The 18,138-nt window shown below is 40.2% G+C and overlaps 1 protein-coding gene across 1 annotated transcript in view; it reads right to left on the bottom strand.

The window, feature by feature from the left end:
• Nucleotides 1-299: 299 nt before the first annotated feature.
• Nucleotides 300-18,138, bottom strand: part of galt (galactose-1-phosphate uridylyltransferase) — a 169,143-nt gene continuing 151,304 nt past the window's right edge. Inside the window, exons 10-11 of the mRNA XM_052117683.1 lie at nucleotides 16,039-16,193; nucleotides 300-2,029 (exon numbers count right to left, since the gene is read on the bottom strand). Of these exons, the coding sequence (XP_051973643.1) occupies nucleotides 1,949-2,029; nucleotides 16,039-16,193 (236 nt within the window). The 3' untranslated portion in view covers nucleotides 300-1,948. The remainder of the gene's footprint in view (nucleotides 2,030-16,038; nucleotides 16,194-18,138) is intronic.

Here is an 18,138-nt window from a genome sequence, read left to right as displayed (position 1 = left end):
TAAAGGCTCAGGAACCCTTTGCAGGTGTTTTGGATTAATTAGCTGATTAGAGTGTGACACTTTGAGCCTACAATACTGAACCTTTTCACAATATTCTAATTTTCTGAGATTCTGAATTTGGGGTTTTCATAAGCTGTAAGTCATAATCATCAAAATTATATCAAATAAAGGCTTGAAATATCTTACTTTGCTTGTAATGAGTCTATATAATATATTAGTTTCACCTTTTAAGTTGAATTACTGAAATTAATGAACTTTTGCACGATATTCTAATTTTTCGAGTTTCACCTGAATATTTCTGGCCTGGTCAATATTCTTTTTTCAATTTGTAAAAACACTTAAACTTAGTTCTCGAATTGGTGCATTCCCTAATTTATATATGTAGCTTTAGGAGGGTTACAAGGGGGCTGCAAGTTGGTTTTCTGTTTGGTTTCTTTGTTTTTCTGTTTTGGTTTTGTGTATTTGCTGGGGTTTTGATCAGTGGCTACAGGGTGTTCTGTATGGTTGCACAGGTGATGTTAGGAATTTTCAAGAGGGGTTTCTGTTTGGTTGCTAGGACGTTGCTAGAGTGTTGTTAGATAGTTATACAGGGTTTCGTCTGGTTGCTAGGGTGTAGTAAGGTGATTGAAATATGGTTTTCTGTTTGGTTGCTAAGGCATTGCTAGGGTGTTTTCTGGGATTTATATTTATTTATTTTTGTCTATGTTTTTTTTTTAGCCTGTTTTATCATTCATTATTAGTCTGAATGGCACACTTAACTTCAAGTACCTATAAAGATATCGACTTTAACATACTTGCTCATCAAGGTTCTTTTTAAACTGTCCGCCATGACAGAAATTGAGTGTAAAGAGAAAACGGAACAACTGCAGACAGTTTACGCTAATGCCAGCTACAACACCCCTTGCAGAAAAGCTGAGAATGTGCTGTGTAATGGATTGCAGTCTGACACATTTCGGAGTGCTGCATTATAAAGCTGGGCTTCCATTTTTTGGATATGTCACTGTTCGCATAATGTACTTGAGTATGTTTAAAGCCTTAGCAGTGTGGTATGAGTTAAGCACCAAAGTTTAATACTGTCACGGTATTTAATCCTATGTCTCTTCCTTGTCTCGTGCCTTGTTCTTAGTGTGTGTTGTGTGGGTGCGTGAATGTGTGGGCGTGTTGTTTGTACCATGATTAGCGCTCTGCCGCAATCACTCCTCTCACCAGCTGTTACTCATTCCCATTCCCTTTAAATTCTCACCACTCTCTCATCTCCTTGTCAGATCGTTGTTTGTGATGTCCGGTGTTGTTCGCTCTTCAGAGTTCCAGTCCAGTTCTCTCGTTGTCCCTGTTTCGTGTCCTGTTTGCTGTTACCCGGATTCGCCGTGTCTGTTCAACACTTCTCTTCACTCTTCTCACCACGATCATCTGACCATTGGAGACTCTGCGCCACTAGACCATCACCCCGGACTTTTCCCCTATCTTCTCAATTTGACTGTCAATAAACTAATTGTCAACTTGCAACTTGCTTCCTAGCTTCATTACGTCACAAATACTAAGTGTAAAAACCCCTATTTCTCAGTATGATAATTAGTAATAGTTTACACCTTACTGATGCTTGCCTTAGCAAACTCAACTTATTAACAATGAAAGACAGGATCGTGTTTGTTTGTTAGTATATTACCTTCCAAAATGTATTTTGCCAAAGAGGAAAAACTGACTTTATTATTAAAAACTAAAATAAACAAAGATTACAACTTTTAATTTCCAACTTCCAAAACGTGTGCCATGTTTAATTTCTAACTTGAATTAAAACAAAATAAAAGTGGTTTAAAAAGTAGATAATAGTTCATAACTCTGATCGAAAATGGAGTAAGAGTCATCTTACAGTCCCATCTGTTTCAAACTGTTTTATGTTCTTATTATTTGACCATTGGACAGATGGTGGCCGACAGGTCACACTCTTTTATTTCTCCATATCTGCACCATCTTCTGTCTTTTTCATCTTATAATGGTCCTCTCCCAGATGCCTTAACTGTTCTGCAGCCTGCGGATGTAAGGAAAAGGGGGAGAGAATGAAAAATAAAATAATAAATAAGTTATTATTCTGAACATTTACATAACATACACTGTATGGGACATATAATTCACAAATTATGGTATTGGTGTCACAACTACGAGTATATTAACACGTGACCGTCCATGTTAATTACATATTAATACATATCAAGTATTCAGCAACGTGTAGTGCCCTCATGAATGACAGTGTGAACTAAAACAGTATGCAGAGGTTAGACAATAATAACAGAGGTCATTTACATAAAGAAATCAAAAAAGTGCAGTAGCCAAAATAGCGTGCTTAAATCTCAAGTGTTGGAAAAAGGGTGGAACATGGCCATGTAAAACTGAATTATATTTTTGGTGCAAGGAAGCTTGTCTAACACTAGAAGTAGACTTCTGAAAAAATTAAATACGACACTATACATGTGTAGAACACTGACCATTTAAGACCCTTAAACACTCAGACAGAGTTAACTGAGGAGGAATTGAACCAATTGATAGCATTCATTTTCACACACTCCTTGTGGTTTTTACATCCAATTCACAAAAAGAATGAAGAAATAAAGGTGACAGCTTTGCATTATTATGGGGAGGCTGTGGATCAGGTGGTAGAGCGGGTCGGCCACTAATCACAGGGTTGGCGTTTCGATTCCCAGTCCACATGACTCCACATGCCGAAGTGTCCTTGGGCAAGACACTGAACCCCAAGTTGCTACCAATTGCGGCTAGCGCCTTGCATGGCAGCTCTGCCGTCATTGGTGTATGAGTTTGAGTGTGTGTGAATGGGACAGTGTAAAGTGCAGGCCTTTTACCATATATATTTATATACAGAAATTCTAAATACACTTGGAAACAAAACATCAGCACAGTTTGCTGGATAGAGACGTAATATCACAAAAAAAAAAAAAGAAGAAAAAAAAGGCAGTAGCAATTTGCTTGTGAAAGCACATTAGGAAAAACACACAGTGTGACCCAGACCCTGAAGTGACAGCAGATTGAGGTATTCACGCCTACACGGAGGAGGAAGCACAAGTTCTCGCTCTTTCCTGAGATAAGCCACGGCAGCGGGTGTCATTAAATGTCCCCATGCCCGTGTCACTTCCTGATCAAATCTCTCCGCCACAACACTCTTTAATTCCTGCCAAACCACCGCTGCGGTGCGGTTTGATTGAGGTGGGTGCCACCGTTGAATGCGAGGTCAGTCTCATAAACACTGGCAGCTGGTCTCACCGCTGGAGCGCTGCATTCATAAAGCCATAATAAATGTTACAGCATATTAAGTCACCCCAGATGTGCAGCTCGATATTCCAAACGAAAGCTGCTCAGTTGTGAAGTTTTACCACTAAAGCACCCACTGCATCACGCTGACCATCCCTGCTAAGAGTCACGTAAACAAATGAATAAGTGCATGTATGCACTAGGGACAGGTTGGAACATTGCCTTGGGAGTAGCACATTGCACCGACTTGTTGAGGGATGACATATACAGTATGGGGACGACACAAGTTTGAATCTGGCTTGTGATATTTTAGGAAAAGTTCACTTAATTAAGTCAATTGTGAAGTCAGCTGAACCTCCTCATTCTACGTGAATTTAGATGGCAACTATAGACAATTCATAGAACGAATTGGTTGGTCATTTGTGGGAAGATGTTTTTCGGTCAGCTTAGAAATAAAATCAGAAATTGCAGCCTGTGAGAATGCCGTTCCATCAAGAATATTTTTTTTTTCTTCTCCACACTGTATATTTGCCTGAAATACTGGATCTTTGCACATTTGTCATTGCAGAATGTTATTATTATGAAAATATCTCTTCCACTTTCCAACAAGACAGATGCTGCCTGTACCTCCAAGACCCAAAAGCCCCTAGATGTGACATAGTCGCTATCATGCAGGGTTGCTTGTGAATTTTCAGAATGGCATTTTTAATGTTTTTAACTATTTGTGTGTGTGTGTGTGTGTGTGTGTGTGTGTGTGTGTGTGTGTGTGTGCGTTGCCGGCCTTCATAGGTGCTCGCTAACAGCACTTGCCCCTACAGTCTGTTAAGGCTAAATGGGGGATCTTTGTCTTTGTCTTTGTGTGTGCGTGTGTGTGTGTGTGTGTGTGTGTGTGTGTGTGTGTGTGTGTGTGTGTGTGTGTGTGTGTGTGTTTTAATCTTCTTCTAAAGCCATTCTTTAATTCGACTTACAAAGATTAATACATATTGACACAAAACTGGATACAATATGCAAATTAACCATATTTTCAAGATAAAAAATGGATGCCACTTGCAGAAAACAAACATGCACAAAAATAAACACAGTGAGGTCCTTTGACAACAATGTATTATATGAATGATTTTAACTAGGCTTTCTTCCATTATATTTTACTTCTTTTATTACTGACACTTGTATTTGTTTGGGTGCTTTTAATTATTTTTTTTTACCTTTAATTTTCATTTTTGATTTTAGATTTTTTTTGTGAATTACTTCGTATGATATGTTAAAAAATTTATTTACACAGCAATATCTAACCGTGGGAAACAATGTATAATGCGCTCGACTGCAATATTAGTGTAAAACTGGGGCTGTATTGATTCTGATGCACAGCCGACTGCACGCTGATTAAGACAACATTCTGGTGCGGTTGCCAGATATTCAATCCCTGAATCATTATACATGACTGAGATGTTGCATTTTCATAATCTAGTGTCTAACATCAAACCTACAGGAAATAGTTCTTTCAATTTGTCAACCTCCCACTTAGACTTTAGGAAACATTTAATATTACTTGGATTGGTGACATTTTAGGCTTTGTTTGGAAAATGTTAATGAAGCATTTTGTTGTTACATATTGTTTTGTTTTCTTTCCTAAAAAGGAAATAAATGCATTTTGACAGGAAAAGAGTATGTATATATATATATATATATATATACAGTCAAATTTCAGCACTTTCAAAATCTGCGATTAATCGCGATTAACTATGCAAATTCTGTGATTCAATTATTATAGACAGACAGCAATTTTATTAATGTTTAAATAATGAATACTTATTAAAATAAATAACGTATTCATATTTTTCAGATTTTTTATATTATAGTTACCCCCACACTCAATTAGTTTTTTTTTTTGCATTTAGCTATTTAACATGCTATAAAGTTTCCCATTTCGAAACTTTTTCCTTCCAATGTCTTTAAGATGACTGCCAATGGAAATGGTTTGTCATAACTTCCAAAAGTGAGTAATTTATTTTATAAGCTATAATAGTTCAGATTACTTTGTCAGATGTCAGCCAATTATAATAGAGCATGTATTTATTTGCAATTACGCAAATTACACAATTAGGCACATGGACACCAAATGTTTTCAACTTACCTCACAATTTTGTGAGGAGGAAGGAGCACATGTAGTTCTTTATGTAGTACCAGTAACATTATGGGGTTGAGATGCTTGAATACAAATGAATGGTAGAAGTCATAATGCAAAATATGGTGATTGTAGTCTGAGACATTATGAATATGGCTGCGGAGTGACCTGACTTGCATACATAGCCCACACACTCTTGTAACTAAAGGACCAGTTCACCAAAAATGACTTCACTAGTTTTGTGTGAGGAACAGACAAATGACACAGAAGAATGAAAGTCATACGTGTTTGAAATGACATGATAGAAGGAAATTATTACAGAATAAATCATAACTAAAAAGATTATAGTTTCTGGACCCTTTGGGCTACAGGCAGGGGTGTAGATTCCAGGGGGATTCAGCAGATAGGGTTCTCACCTACTCAAAGAAATCTTCTCACATCACTCCCATACTTTGTAGTCTACACTGGCTACATGTCTCCTATAATATGCAATTCAAATTCTCCTTACAACATTCAAAGCTTTACATGGTCTTGCCCCCTCATTCATCACTGAACCTCGTACACCACAATACCCCACTACGCTCACTCAGGTCATCTGATTTGGGCCAATTATTCTTCCACGTTGCAAGCTGTCCTCACTAGGTGGTAGGGCTTTTTGCGCACTTGCCCCTTCTCTTTGGAACTCTATCCCTCAGTCTGTCCATGATCACACCTCCATACATGATTTCAAAATCAATCTCAAAACATATCTCTTTGACCAGTGCTTCTCTGACTCTTACATTTTTGTTTTCTACTCACCTGTAAAGCGACCTTGAGTTTGAAGAAAGGCGCTATATAAAATAAACGTATTATTCTTATTATTATGGCCAGTCATACAGAATAATGATATAATGTATAATACATTTCCCAATAAATAATATTCTCCACAACAAAACACAACAACAAAAAAGCACACATTGTCATTGTTTTTGAAGCCCTCTAGCATTTTTGCTAAATCCCTCTCCTCGGAATAACACAGTATCCATCCATCATGTTTGGGATCCATGTTGAAACTCCATGTGAGTAAATACATTTGCAGATGCAAATAAATGATTTACCTAAGATGCAGTGAAATGCATCCCCGTGAATATTACCAATCCTACTATGCTGAGGGCAAACACAGTCCTTGGCCATAATAGTACAGGTACGTCATGAGTTACATTATGATAGTGGAAATCCATATATGGGTGGAACATACACAACCCACACATCGCTGGAATCGTCTTCTTGTTGCCTCTTCATTTTGTTCATCAAAACAATTACACAAAAGGACACTGGTTGGCGGAGTAGCTGTAACCTTAGTGGCTACACACATTATGACATCAGAACAGCAGGTTGTGCTGTTTGGATATTTATGCTCTATGTGTGAGCTACTTCGGCATGGGTGCAGCCCAGGCAGAGAACGCAGCTGTCATGTTGACATGAGGGAGCAATGTGTCAATAATAATCATCATCATAAGATTGCCGTTATTTTCAAAGGGCTTCAAATAGGTCATCGGAAAAGGTTCCCTGAGATGAAAGGAGTGGTGGTGGCGTAGTGGACTAAAGCACATAACTAGTAATCAGAAGGTCGCTGGTTTGATTCCCACAGCCACCACCATTGTGTCCTTGAGCAAGACACTTAATCCAGGTTGCTCTGGGGGGATTATCCCTGTAATAAGTGCACTGTAAGTCGCTTTGGATAAAAGCATCTGCCAAATGCATAAATGTAAATGTAAATGAAAGGAACGAGACATTGCGGTAAACACTTTTGGGAATATCATCTCTGATGACCTAGTTGAAACCCTTGCTTGTATAATAATGGCAATCTTGGCAATGGCGTTTGAGCCCCGCCCCTGTAGGCATTTAGTTGGCCTATATAAGTGGGTGTGCAAACATAATTTCTTCAGAATTTTATGACTGAAGGACAAGAATGAATTGCTGGTACTTTGAAATTCTAAAGTAGTAGTTCGGCCATGTTACACAATGTCTCGTTCCCTTCATCTAAGGGAACTGAGGTTACATGTGTAACCGGAGAATACTGTATCGATTGAGTTCACTCGACATTGCGGTAAATGCTTTTGAGTCCAATCATGCCACACTACATGATGTCATACCCGAGATACACACCAGGGTATAAACACTTGCAAAAGAAGAGGTCACGTGCTCACCGGGCAGTGACTTATTACAACGTATTTCAAGTATATAGAATAATGAATAACCCCACATGGTGACAACCAGACAAGAAGTTAATCTTATGAATCATATAATACACACAGTATAAATTGAACCCCTTCAAAACCAGAGGTAGGGAGGGAGGTTTATTCTTATTGGAAGTGCTTGTGACTTCTAGAAGGAGTAAATTGGATAACAGCCTACACAGGCTAACAGGTAGCCCGCCTGTAACATGGAGCTCAAGCTCACCGCTGGTGTTGGAATAGCAAGCTCCTCTAGACAGAGAGGACTTGCGAAGCAATGGATGCCACATCTAGGATATAACACCTCACGAACAAGATCTGCGAAAACTATCATGCTGCAAGGCATACATCCCGTAGGGATACACCATTTGTCCATGCCCATGAAGATGCCATGCCTCTGTTTGAATGTGCTTTCACACCAATGGGGCATCTCACATCCTGTGATTCATCCAGTGAAGCGAGGGCGATAACATCAATGATCCAGTGAGAGAGCCTTTTCTTGGAGACAGACATGCCTTTTAGGCATCCTCTATAACAAACAAAGAACTGATTTGACAGCCTAAACTGCCAGGTGGCTCCACATACATGTGTAATGCCTGCACAGGGCATAACAAACAAATGCATCGACTGCTCCTCATCCAAATTAAACGGTGGGGGAAAGAAGGCTCGTAGGTGGACCACCTGAGCCCCGAAGGGCATGGATAGAACCTTAGGCACATGGCCTTTCTGGGTTGATGGTGGCTTTTGAAAGACCTAGCAAAAATACCAGGCATGAGCTATCAACCGACAGCGCCTGCATATCACCCACCTGTTTAACTGAGGCCAGAGCCAATAGGAATGCGGTCTTAGAGAAAGAACACGCAACTCAACAAATTCCAATGGTTCGAACAGGGAGCTCGTGAGCACCTACAGCACCAGGTTTAAATCCCAAGCTGGGACTGTAGCAGGGCAAGGGGGTTTAGGAGCCTCGCTCCCTTGAGGAGCTGAAAAATAGAACGTGTCTGCCCATGGAGGAGCCAGACTCCGGGGTGTTGTATGCCGATTTAGTTGTTACCTAAGTGTAAATGTGGTGAGATCTGCATTCAACTGCTCTTGGAGAAATGCAAGGATCTCAGCTATGGAACATTTCACTGAACGCATCTGTGATTTCCACATTTTGCCAGAAGACCTGACCCAGCATGATGCTGTTAAAAGGTTGGATCTGTCCAAGGTGCTAGAGCAGCCAGACAGCGGCAAGTTATGCCAATCCGCATGCGCCCCTGGCGCCAGGCGTGCCACCAGTGTTGGAGAGGTCTCATGTAAAAGACCTAACAGTGTGATGGAGGATGCTTTTCATCTGGTTTGACATTGCCATTTGTACAGCCTGGGCCTCAGAGTAGTAAATTCCCATGTTCGCACAACACATTTGTATATCATCTCTGCGACCTACAGCGGGGAATGAGCAGCGTATGAATGTGTGCATCTAAATCTTTGTGACTATCACTTTTCTGATTTTTATGAAAACATAATTTATGTGAACACAATACACAGAAACAGCCTACGTGAAGCCTCCCGGCGAACACCAGCGGAGAAGGGAACTGAACAGAGTGTAAATGTGCGTGTGTGTAGAGCATGTGCAGCACGAGCAGACCCAACAAGCACTTTCTCTATTGTGTGAGAAGATTGTTTATGTGAAAATCATCACATAGAAACTACACATGTAATCTCCCAATAAACTCTGGTGAGGGGGGAAGTGAACGATGTGTAAATGTGCATGCATCTCGAGCCGATGCAGCACGAGAAGATATAACAATCACTTTCTTTATTGTGTGAGAACTTATTTTTGTATAGAGATTATTATCCCTCACTGGGGGAAGGGACAGTGACATCCTCCATGGACCAGTCACTCATATTTGATGCTGCGAAAGACATGAAATCATCTCCATTGTCAGAACAACCAACGTGATAAGGCCATGTGCTCCGATAAAGGGCCGGAGCTTATCATGAGTATACTGTACTGATATGGATGCTACATTGGAAGATTGAGGGGATCACAGGGCTGGCGCAGGTGCGGGATCTTCCTCGACTTCATCCAACTCAACCCTCGGGATCTAACACAGAGGAGGTGGGCGGGAGGCAGGATCATCCCTAGGCGATCCTTGAGCGTAGCATCCGGAGACTCATGCCCTCGCATTGAGGGCAGTCTATCTCTATGTGTGAGCTACTTCGGCATGGGTGCAGCCCAGGCAGAGAACGCAGCTGTCATGTTGACATGAGGGAGCAATGTGTCAATAATAATCATCATCATAAGATTGCCGTTATTATCAAAGGGCTTCAAATAGGTCATCGGAAAAGGTATTCCTCAAAAGCATTTACCGCAATGTCGAGTGAACTGAATCGTTATGGAACCTTCCTTTAAAACAAATAAATTATAATAATATTTTGGTACAATACAGTTTTACAACAGAAAAGCTACAAGGCGTCCGTTATCTTTTGAAGAACACTTAGCAGAATTATTTTCTCAGATGAATTCAGATGTAAACAATGGACATTACATTTCTCTGACATTTTTTGGACTAAAAGTACAACTGGATGTTATTTACTGGACGCTTGTCATGGAAAGTTTGTGTGATGAATTGGATTCATCTGGCGATCACATTTTCATAACACAGGTATGAAATCCTGTTTTGATTTTGCATGTTCCCATTTGCCCTTCTGACACAAATGACTATATTATTGTTCCTGGAGAATTTCTTTAATAAAACAGAGACTGGATATCAATGCTGATCCCTTAGACCTTTCAAAAGATGTATAATTTGTCAATATTATTAAAATATTTGGACAGAAGACTATATAATAAATGTAAAGAATGTAAGCTAAGTGACATCAGGCCCGTAAGGGGTTCATTAGGCTCAACATGTTTAAGCTAAGACTAATTTGTGACTGACTCAAATTTATTGGGAAGTCTGGTCACCCTAGTGTGCACATAAACAGTGACTTGCTTTTCAACTCCCCACCAATAGCAACCCGGCTCAGTAAACCGAGGTCAGGTCAGCAGATAACCAAGTTCAATTTATTGCGGTCCACACCATTCTCAGTTGTTTCGCTTTGAGAAAAACAGATGTCCTGGTTTAGGACTGATAACGCTCACCACTGGCAGATAAATTTCACATTCAGGTGGACAAACTGGGGGGAATTGGATTTGTGAGGAGTCTGAAAGGTTCTTGCATTGCTGTTGGGAGGGAGGCTGGTGATTCTACCCAAATCGGTCACACTGTGACAGATTGGCGTTGATGGCCACTGACCTGACAGCACCACGATGGAAGGCCGTAATTTGTTCAAGCTATCAATCAATACATCCAGATAGGCATCAATCAGGAGCGTAGCTTGCCGCCCCCTTATCCACTTCCCTCCAGCAGTCGCAATGAGAAAGGAGTAAAGGAAATAAGGGACTCAATTTCTGTTCAGTTCCCTCACTTGGCAGGATTGGAGCGAGCAGTGTCACCCTTATACGGTTGAACTATGTTCCATATGACTGGACCCATTAATGGAGCACGTGAAGTAGATGTGGGAGTTCTTAAAAAATGAATCATTGTGGATTCAACTAACTTTAAATAATCCTGAGGACAGTACTGCAGGAAGAAGTCACAACTGTTAAGTGTGACATTATGATGGCCCTCAGAAACAGCACTATAAAAGCATCATGAAAGCGGCCCATATGATTTGGATGCTATATTCTTTTTAAGCCTTCTGAAGCCATAGAATAACATTTAATGATAAATGAATTAACTCGAGTTTTGAGTCTGATTGATATACAAATAATTCAGAACAGTTTGTATGGTGCTAAAACAATGACCAATGCATTTTAATCTGTTGTTTGTTAATTTTAATTCTTGACATTTGTGTCATGTGACATTTAAAGGTGCAAAATTTTTAACACATTAACAAATGAATTGTATTTTTGTGAATGGTGTACATTCAAATGAGATGAAGACTATTCTCATAATAGTTTTCTATAAAAAAAATAACATGGTGCGGGTCACCCCCTTCAATGTGTTTCGCCATGTTGAAATCACATGACCCGCTGCATTTCACTTATCGTCGAAGAAGAGAATCCTTGCACCCATTGGCTGCCGCCTATGTAGATACAATTGGCTGTGCTTATTTATGCACACAGTTTTGTTGTCTGGTAATGTGAAGAGTGAAAAGAACACAATGGAACATACTTATTTATCATGCTTTAGCAGTGGAGACAACGGGAGATTCAGTAGCTGTACTGCCGAAGACGCAAAAAAGGTCTGAAGCAAGAAGATTGAAAGACCGGCAAAGGCAATACACAAGGTGGAAAGATTTGATGATGGAGAAAAACCTCAGTAGTGATGCCGATGCAGTTTTTTTTTGTTGGACAGGTAAGACATTAATTGTATAGACCACTGTTTTTTTATGAGCTGCTTTGGTAGCTGTCCGGACCTTTAAACAATAATTTACACCTGATTAATTATACTGGAAAAACTTTGAAATAAAAACTGACCTAAGACAATTTAAAAAATGCCGTAGTGTGGTGCCCCCTGGATAGTATCAGTGGAATTTACAGAAAACTCATACAAGATTCCCTCTACCTTTTTAAAATTATGTGTGTAGTCAACGTACTGTATGTTAGTAATGGACAGTTTTTAGCTGTGTTTACAAACGCAACCAGAAAGCAACGTGTAGTTTTATTTTCTTTGTTATCACAGCTATAGTAAGGGGGTCCCATGTACCTCCATCTCTTTGAAATGGCATTCGTCTTCATTCGTTTAGTAGCTTGGCACAGCGATTGGTGTGGATTTTGAGAAAACCATGACTTTGGTTGCTTGGATACATAAAAAGTTTGCCAAATACAGTATTCATGGCCATGCTAAATTTGATCATCACAAACAATTATAATCTTTCCTTTAGCATAACATTCTGTATCGCTAGATAATTGAGTAGGCATAAAAACTCCTCACCTTTCGGCGATATTCGCCGTTTTGAAACCAAAATGGGTCACCTACGTGATTTGCGCAGATCCAATGAGAAAATAAGTTGTGGCCAGCATTTACCTGCTATATCTGCATGGTTACCATAAACTTCGCAACTTTAGGCTCTGCCTAACAAATCATCACTCCTAATGCCGAAACCTGACAGCCAATCCAAGTCAGAGTAGGGCGGGGTTTTTTCAAAGTCTGCTACACCGAGATTCTGACAACTGGACACACTGTTGAACGCAAGCCAACGATGTTAACTGTCCTGTCAGATACAGTGATGTTGCCAATTTCATTATGTAAGCCACTGTTATTAACCAATAATGCTAGCTAAGCTAATTGTTCATTTATGGAGACGAGTGGCAGCAACCTGAATGTAATGTAGGCTAACATCAACAACAGGATAAAACGTGTCGGTATCTTTCTCTTGTTGGACGTTATCTATACAACATGTAAGCTAATGCAAGCAGGAGCAAGCTCCTATCTGCTACATTTGACAGAAATGAGCCCGACCTCCGTTTTACATGTTGAATACGATGCTGATAAAGTAATAATGCACTTTATACATTTTAAACGATCATGGCCAGAAAGATACAGATTTTAATTTAATAATTGTATTGTACCGTATTGTTCTGAATATAAGACAATGTTTTTTTCCCCTCATAATATGCCTAAAAAAGCACTCGTCACAGCCACATGCACACAGAGCAGAAATGCTCCCTTGCGAGGACAGTTTTACGGCCACGGATACGGTTCTGTGCGCTAGTATTACGTACATGCATCTGATTTTTATGTGCGATATTATGGTACTAGGCAAACACCATAAGAAAGTATATTTACCCATAATGTGTATCATTCAATAGCCATTCAGACCGTCAAGTACACCCTCCAATCCAGGGAGAAGACGGCAGTCAAGTTCCATATAAATAAAGTTGACTGGATTGGAATTTTTGCTGGCGTATACTTCTCACCTTTTTTACCCCTGACCAGTTTTCATGCCTGAATTGAGGTTTATTTCACGCTAAGCAGTTCTCTAATAAAGATACATAACTGTCTTAAGAAATAATGTGAAACGTAGACAGTCTCCAAAGATTATTGATATGAGGGACAATAATTATCTGTCCTTAACTGTTGAAGTCTGTTCGCTTGAATTCAGACAATTGTTTTAGGCAAAGCAATTCAATTTTAGTAGTAAAAAATAACTTTAGAAATGACCTCAAACTCTGACTTTTTCCAGATGCAAATGATATTCCAGATCTGACGGGGCAACAGAGACGATCATGCTGATCCATGTCGATAGATGGCAGTACAGCGTCTAACGCCACTGTCACATCAATACTTAAAGTACACGAAGGAGAGCAACGCTAATGCTAGCTATAGAACAACTGAATGCGCCATTAACAAAACTAAATATTTTTGTTGCATATTTTATACATTTTTATTTTTAAAAATCTGATTTGTTTGTTTTTGTGGAGGTGGAATTAGCTAGAATGATAGAATTACTAGTTCAGTTTAATTTTTTATTTTTAGATTGAGAAGAAATTCAGAACACCAAATGCAAATCTAAAAGATCAAGCAAAGCTGGTTTGTTAACTTGTGCCACCCAGTTTGTTGAATGTCACAGGTCTAGTATTCAAATGAACACATTTTAGATTCAAATACTGAAGTCATTGTTCTAGCTTCAGGTTTTGAGAACTAAATCAAGCGATCCATTGAAAAGATTCAATTCAAAGTACTGATTTGTTCACCAACCACTATTTCTCATGAATGCACCAAAGAGAGCTAAAGCAGATGTCCAAATTTTTAGTGAATAACAAATTCAGTTTTGGTCTGTTCCTCACACAAAGATAACATATAGCTTTAGAAGACTTGGAATCAACGGTGTAGATTTGGCTTAAACAATGAGGTGGATGCAGCGTGTTTACATGTTTACACTGATCGTGGGCCATGGCGATTTGCTTTCGGGTCGGAACCAGTGGCAACCTGCGATAGGTGCAACATCAGGACCAATATTACAGTCCTTTCAGATGGGCAACTGCTCCCTTTAAATTGCTATTCCTCGTCTTCTAATTGCATTTATTTGTGAAATTTAAATGGCAGTAAGTTGACTAATTTCAATGAATTGTCTCAATACTCTCCTCGTTTTACAAAGAAAGAAAATAGAGACATTTCTGTATGGAAATGGCTAAAGGGCAGATTTATTATCGACAAAGTAGTTTTTTAAGCACGAGATCATCATGCACCTTTTTTTGATTAAAGGCCATTTGAACGGAAACAAGCAGAAGACAGTAAATTTCAGTTGCTATTTTTCAACATTTTCACTTTGTCAATAACATTGTGGATAGAAACTAGGTTACTGTGGATTAGACTTACTGCGCTCTCTTCCAATGACTGCAGTAAGAAGTCACAAAGTGTTAAGCGTGACGTTATGATGGCCCTCAGAACTTTTAAGAGTTTTAAGACTCTTTTGTTGAAACTTTGAGATAAAAAACAAAAAAGCCAACTCACTAGCCAATTATTAGAGGAAGAAGAAAAAAAAGAAAGAAAAATAAATCTGACAGCTGCTTCAAAGCCATTTAAAAACTATGTTTTTGGAGAAATGTGACGAGTATTGTTAGGTCATAAAAACTTGCCAAAAGGAAAGAAGTTAAATACAAGTTGGGAGTTGAACTATAAATAATTGTTAAGGTAAGGCTTAGTGGAAACTCTAAATGTAGTGGAAAGATACAAATACTGGCGACACGGGAAAATAATACAGACTAGAGATTTGCAAAGACATTAAACTGAAGCCTGAACCTGCTGCCCCATAAACGAGACTCTGTAACTCAACCCGACAAAACCAGTACTGTCAAAATTTAAAAACGAACCTGATCTGATCATTAAATCATTTACTATTTTAGTTTCCTCTCCAAGCAAGTCAACCACAGATTAAGTGAGCCAGACACAGGTCACTGTTTGCAAGTTGATTTTGGGAAGTCTGAAGTTCATTTTCTACTCCAAAAATTAAGCACCTTTTATTAGTCATTTTTAGTGTATAGTAAGTGTGTGCATGCACACAGAATGAGCAGTTAAATTATAAACAATACATATTTATAATTATTTATTATTTATTAATTATCATTATTTTATTAGTTCTCCAATTACATTATTAATGTTTACTAATTTATAATTATTATATTAATACAATTTATGATATTAATATTGGTCAATATTTGTGATTACTTTGTGCAATAATTAATTAATTAATTTACTGTCCTAGTGGGAGACTTTGGTGGAATATGATCACTTATGTGAAAATGGGGGAAAATGCTGTAATCCTTGTACATTATGTATAATATGAATGTTTTCTTTATATATAAATAGATAGAGTAAATCTATTTAGAAAAACAACTAATAAAATATACAAATACACATATACACAAAATTATCTGGTGATGAAAAACAGAAAGCATACCTGTTCAGGTGTCAGATCTCTCTGTTCATTAGCGAGCATCTCATAGCCAACCATAAACTTGCGGATGGTGGCAGATCGCAGTAGAGGAGGGTAATAGTGTGCATGTAGCTGCCAGTGGCTCATATCTTCCTGTAGATAACTTCCTGTTGGAGCCCCTAAAGTACACATCAGAATTGTTACCACAAAGATCACACTTCAAACAGCATTGTAACAATATCATCTCCAGATTTAAATTTAGTTCCCTATCTGTCACTGTAACGTAGTTAAATGGAAAGGAGGAGGCGAGAACCGGCTTGGCAATGTAAATAATATTTGAATTATAAACTTAAACAAAAGACAACAACACACACATGACGTACATGTCCGTAAACGATATCTCTCTCCCGCACCACCGCCCGCAATCAGCCTTTATCCCTCTCGGAGGCTTAATTAGCCTGATAAGGGACCGGGTGTGTATAATCACAACCGGTCCCGCCCTCCACCCTGCCACAGTCACTCACTCAACTTTGTGTCGACGTAGTGACACCAGGGGTCACTCTTGGGAGCCCGAGACCCCTCCTGATCTTTTATAAAAGGCCAATGGGAATTGGCGTGTGGTATTTGCATGCCACTCCCCCGGACATACGGGTATAAAGGAGGGCATGCATACTGCTCATTCAGATTTTCTCTTCGGAGCTGAGCGGTCCCAGCTATTTCACTGAGAAAAAAGCAAGCTGAATTCCCATGGCTTCCATTCACCTCTGCTGGATCCTTACGGCGCATTACAGCGGCTTTCTCCCCTCTCTGCTCGGGTGCATTGCAGAGATCACCTCTGGGCGCTTCGGCAGATCATTTAAAGTGTATTCTAAAAGACTATTTTCCCTTTCTAAAAGAGTACATTCTAAAAAAAGCGGCACACATCGGAACGTCTTTATAAAGATGCCCTTCCGATTGTGTGTTATTCCTGGATGCGGTCGATATCTCTTGCCTTCAGACGGCCAAGATCTCTGTCTTTCATGCATGGGTGCCGCCCACGCCGAGACATCTTTTGTGAATGCGTTGTGTCCTCATTGCGAGGACATGACCATGGGAACGTTGCAGTCGCTGCTTGCTTTCGTAAGAACCTACCTACAGGTGTGAGGCCAGTGCGGCGAGCACTGGGGGTGATTCGGGGACCATAACGGGACCACCTCTGCCGGGTAAATCCCCACAGACCTCCCATTCCCCAGCATGCTTGTTTGCTCCGATTAGGCTCTCGGATGAGTGTGCCGGCTCGTCCCAAGGCGAGTTCGACCTCTCGTTCGGTGCCCACAAAGGTGATGAGCTCTTGAGCACAGCATTGGAGAGTGGCCTCGTCCAGTCATGGTGTCAAGCCCCCCGCAGGAAGCAGACGCCACTTGTCTCACACCTGACTGCCAAGAAGAAGGCTTTGAAGCGCCCTGGACACGGGCGACCCTGGGACCAGGAGACCCGCTATTCCGGAGCTGGTGAATAGACCACTCCATCCCTCGGTGGGGGGATAGGAGAATCTTTTTTTAGGAGAATCTTTTTTTCCTTTCTCATTTAATTTCACCACACACTCAAGTAGCTGTGGTACCCAACATTTTTACAAAAGAGCGGTTTTCTTATCCCAGGGTCACATAATCAGTGTGTACAAGATGCTAACGCAAAGGCGCATTCTAGCGAGCGTCCAGCATCAAGATCGGTTCATGGCGTTAGACCCCATTCAGGGACCAAGTAGTGAGCCTGCAAGCGCTGCCCCAGGAGGAGGCAGACCCAGCCTTAGCGTTGCTGTGTCCGGTGCGCGCTTTACGCATCTATTTGGATCCCATGCAGAGCTTTAGTGTCTCTGAGGCGCTCTTTGTCTGCTTTGGTGGACAGCGGAAAGGAAGCGCTGTCTCCAAACAGAGGGTCGCCCACTGGATCATTGAAACCATAACTATTGCTTACCAAGTTCAGCATGTTCCGCCCCCTGCAGGGCTACGGGCCCATTCCACCAGGAGTGTGGCGGCCTCCTGGGCTCTGACCAGTGGTTCCTTTGAGAGAGATCCTTTGGGTAGTTGACTCATCCCCATGGGCTGTTCGACACTCATACTAGCGTCAGGGGAGGTTACGTGCCGG

Source organism: Xyrauchen texanus, chromosome 44 (genome assembly GCF_025860055.1).
Source record: "Xyrauchen texanus isolate HMW12.3.18 chromosome 44, RBS_HiC_50CHRs, whole genome shotgun sequence".
Classification (NCBI taxonomy): domain Eukaryota; kingdom Metazoa; phylum Chordata; class Actinopteri; order Cypriniformes; family Catostomidae; genus Xyrauchen; species Xyrauchen texanus.
Note: the sequence above shows the minus strand (reverse complement) of the source record. Positions and strands in the feature narration are given on the sequence as shown.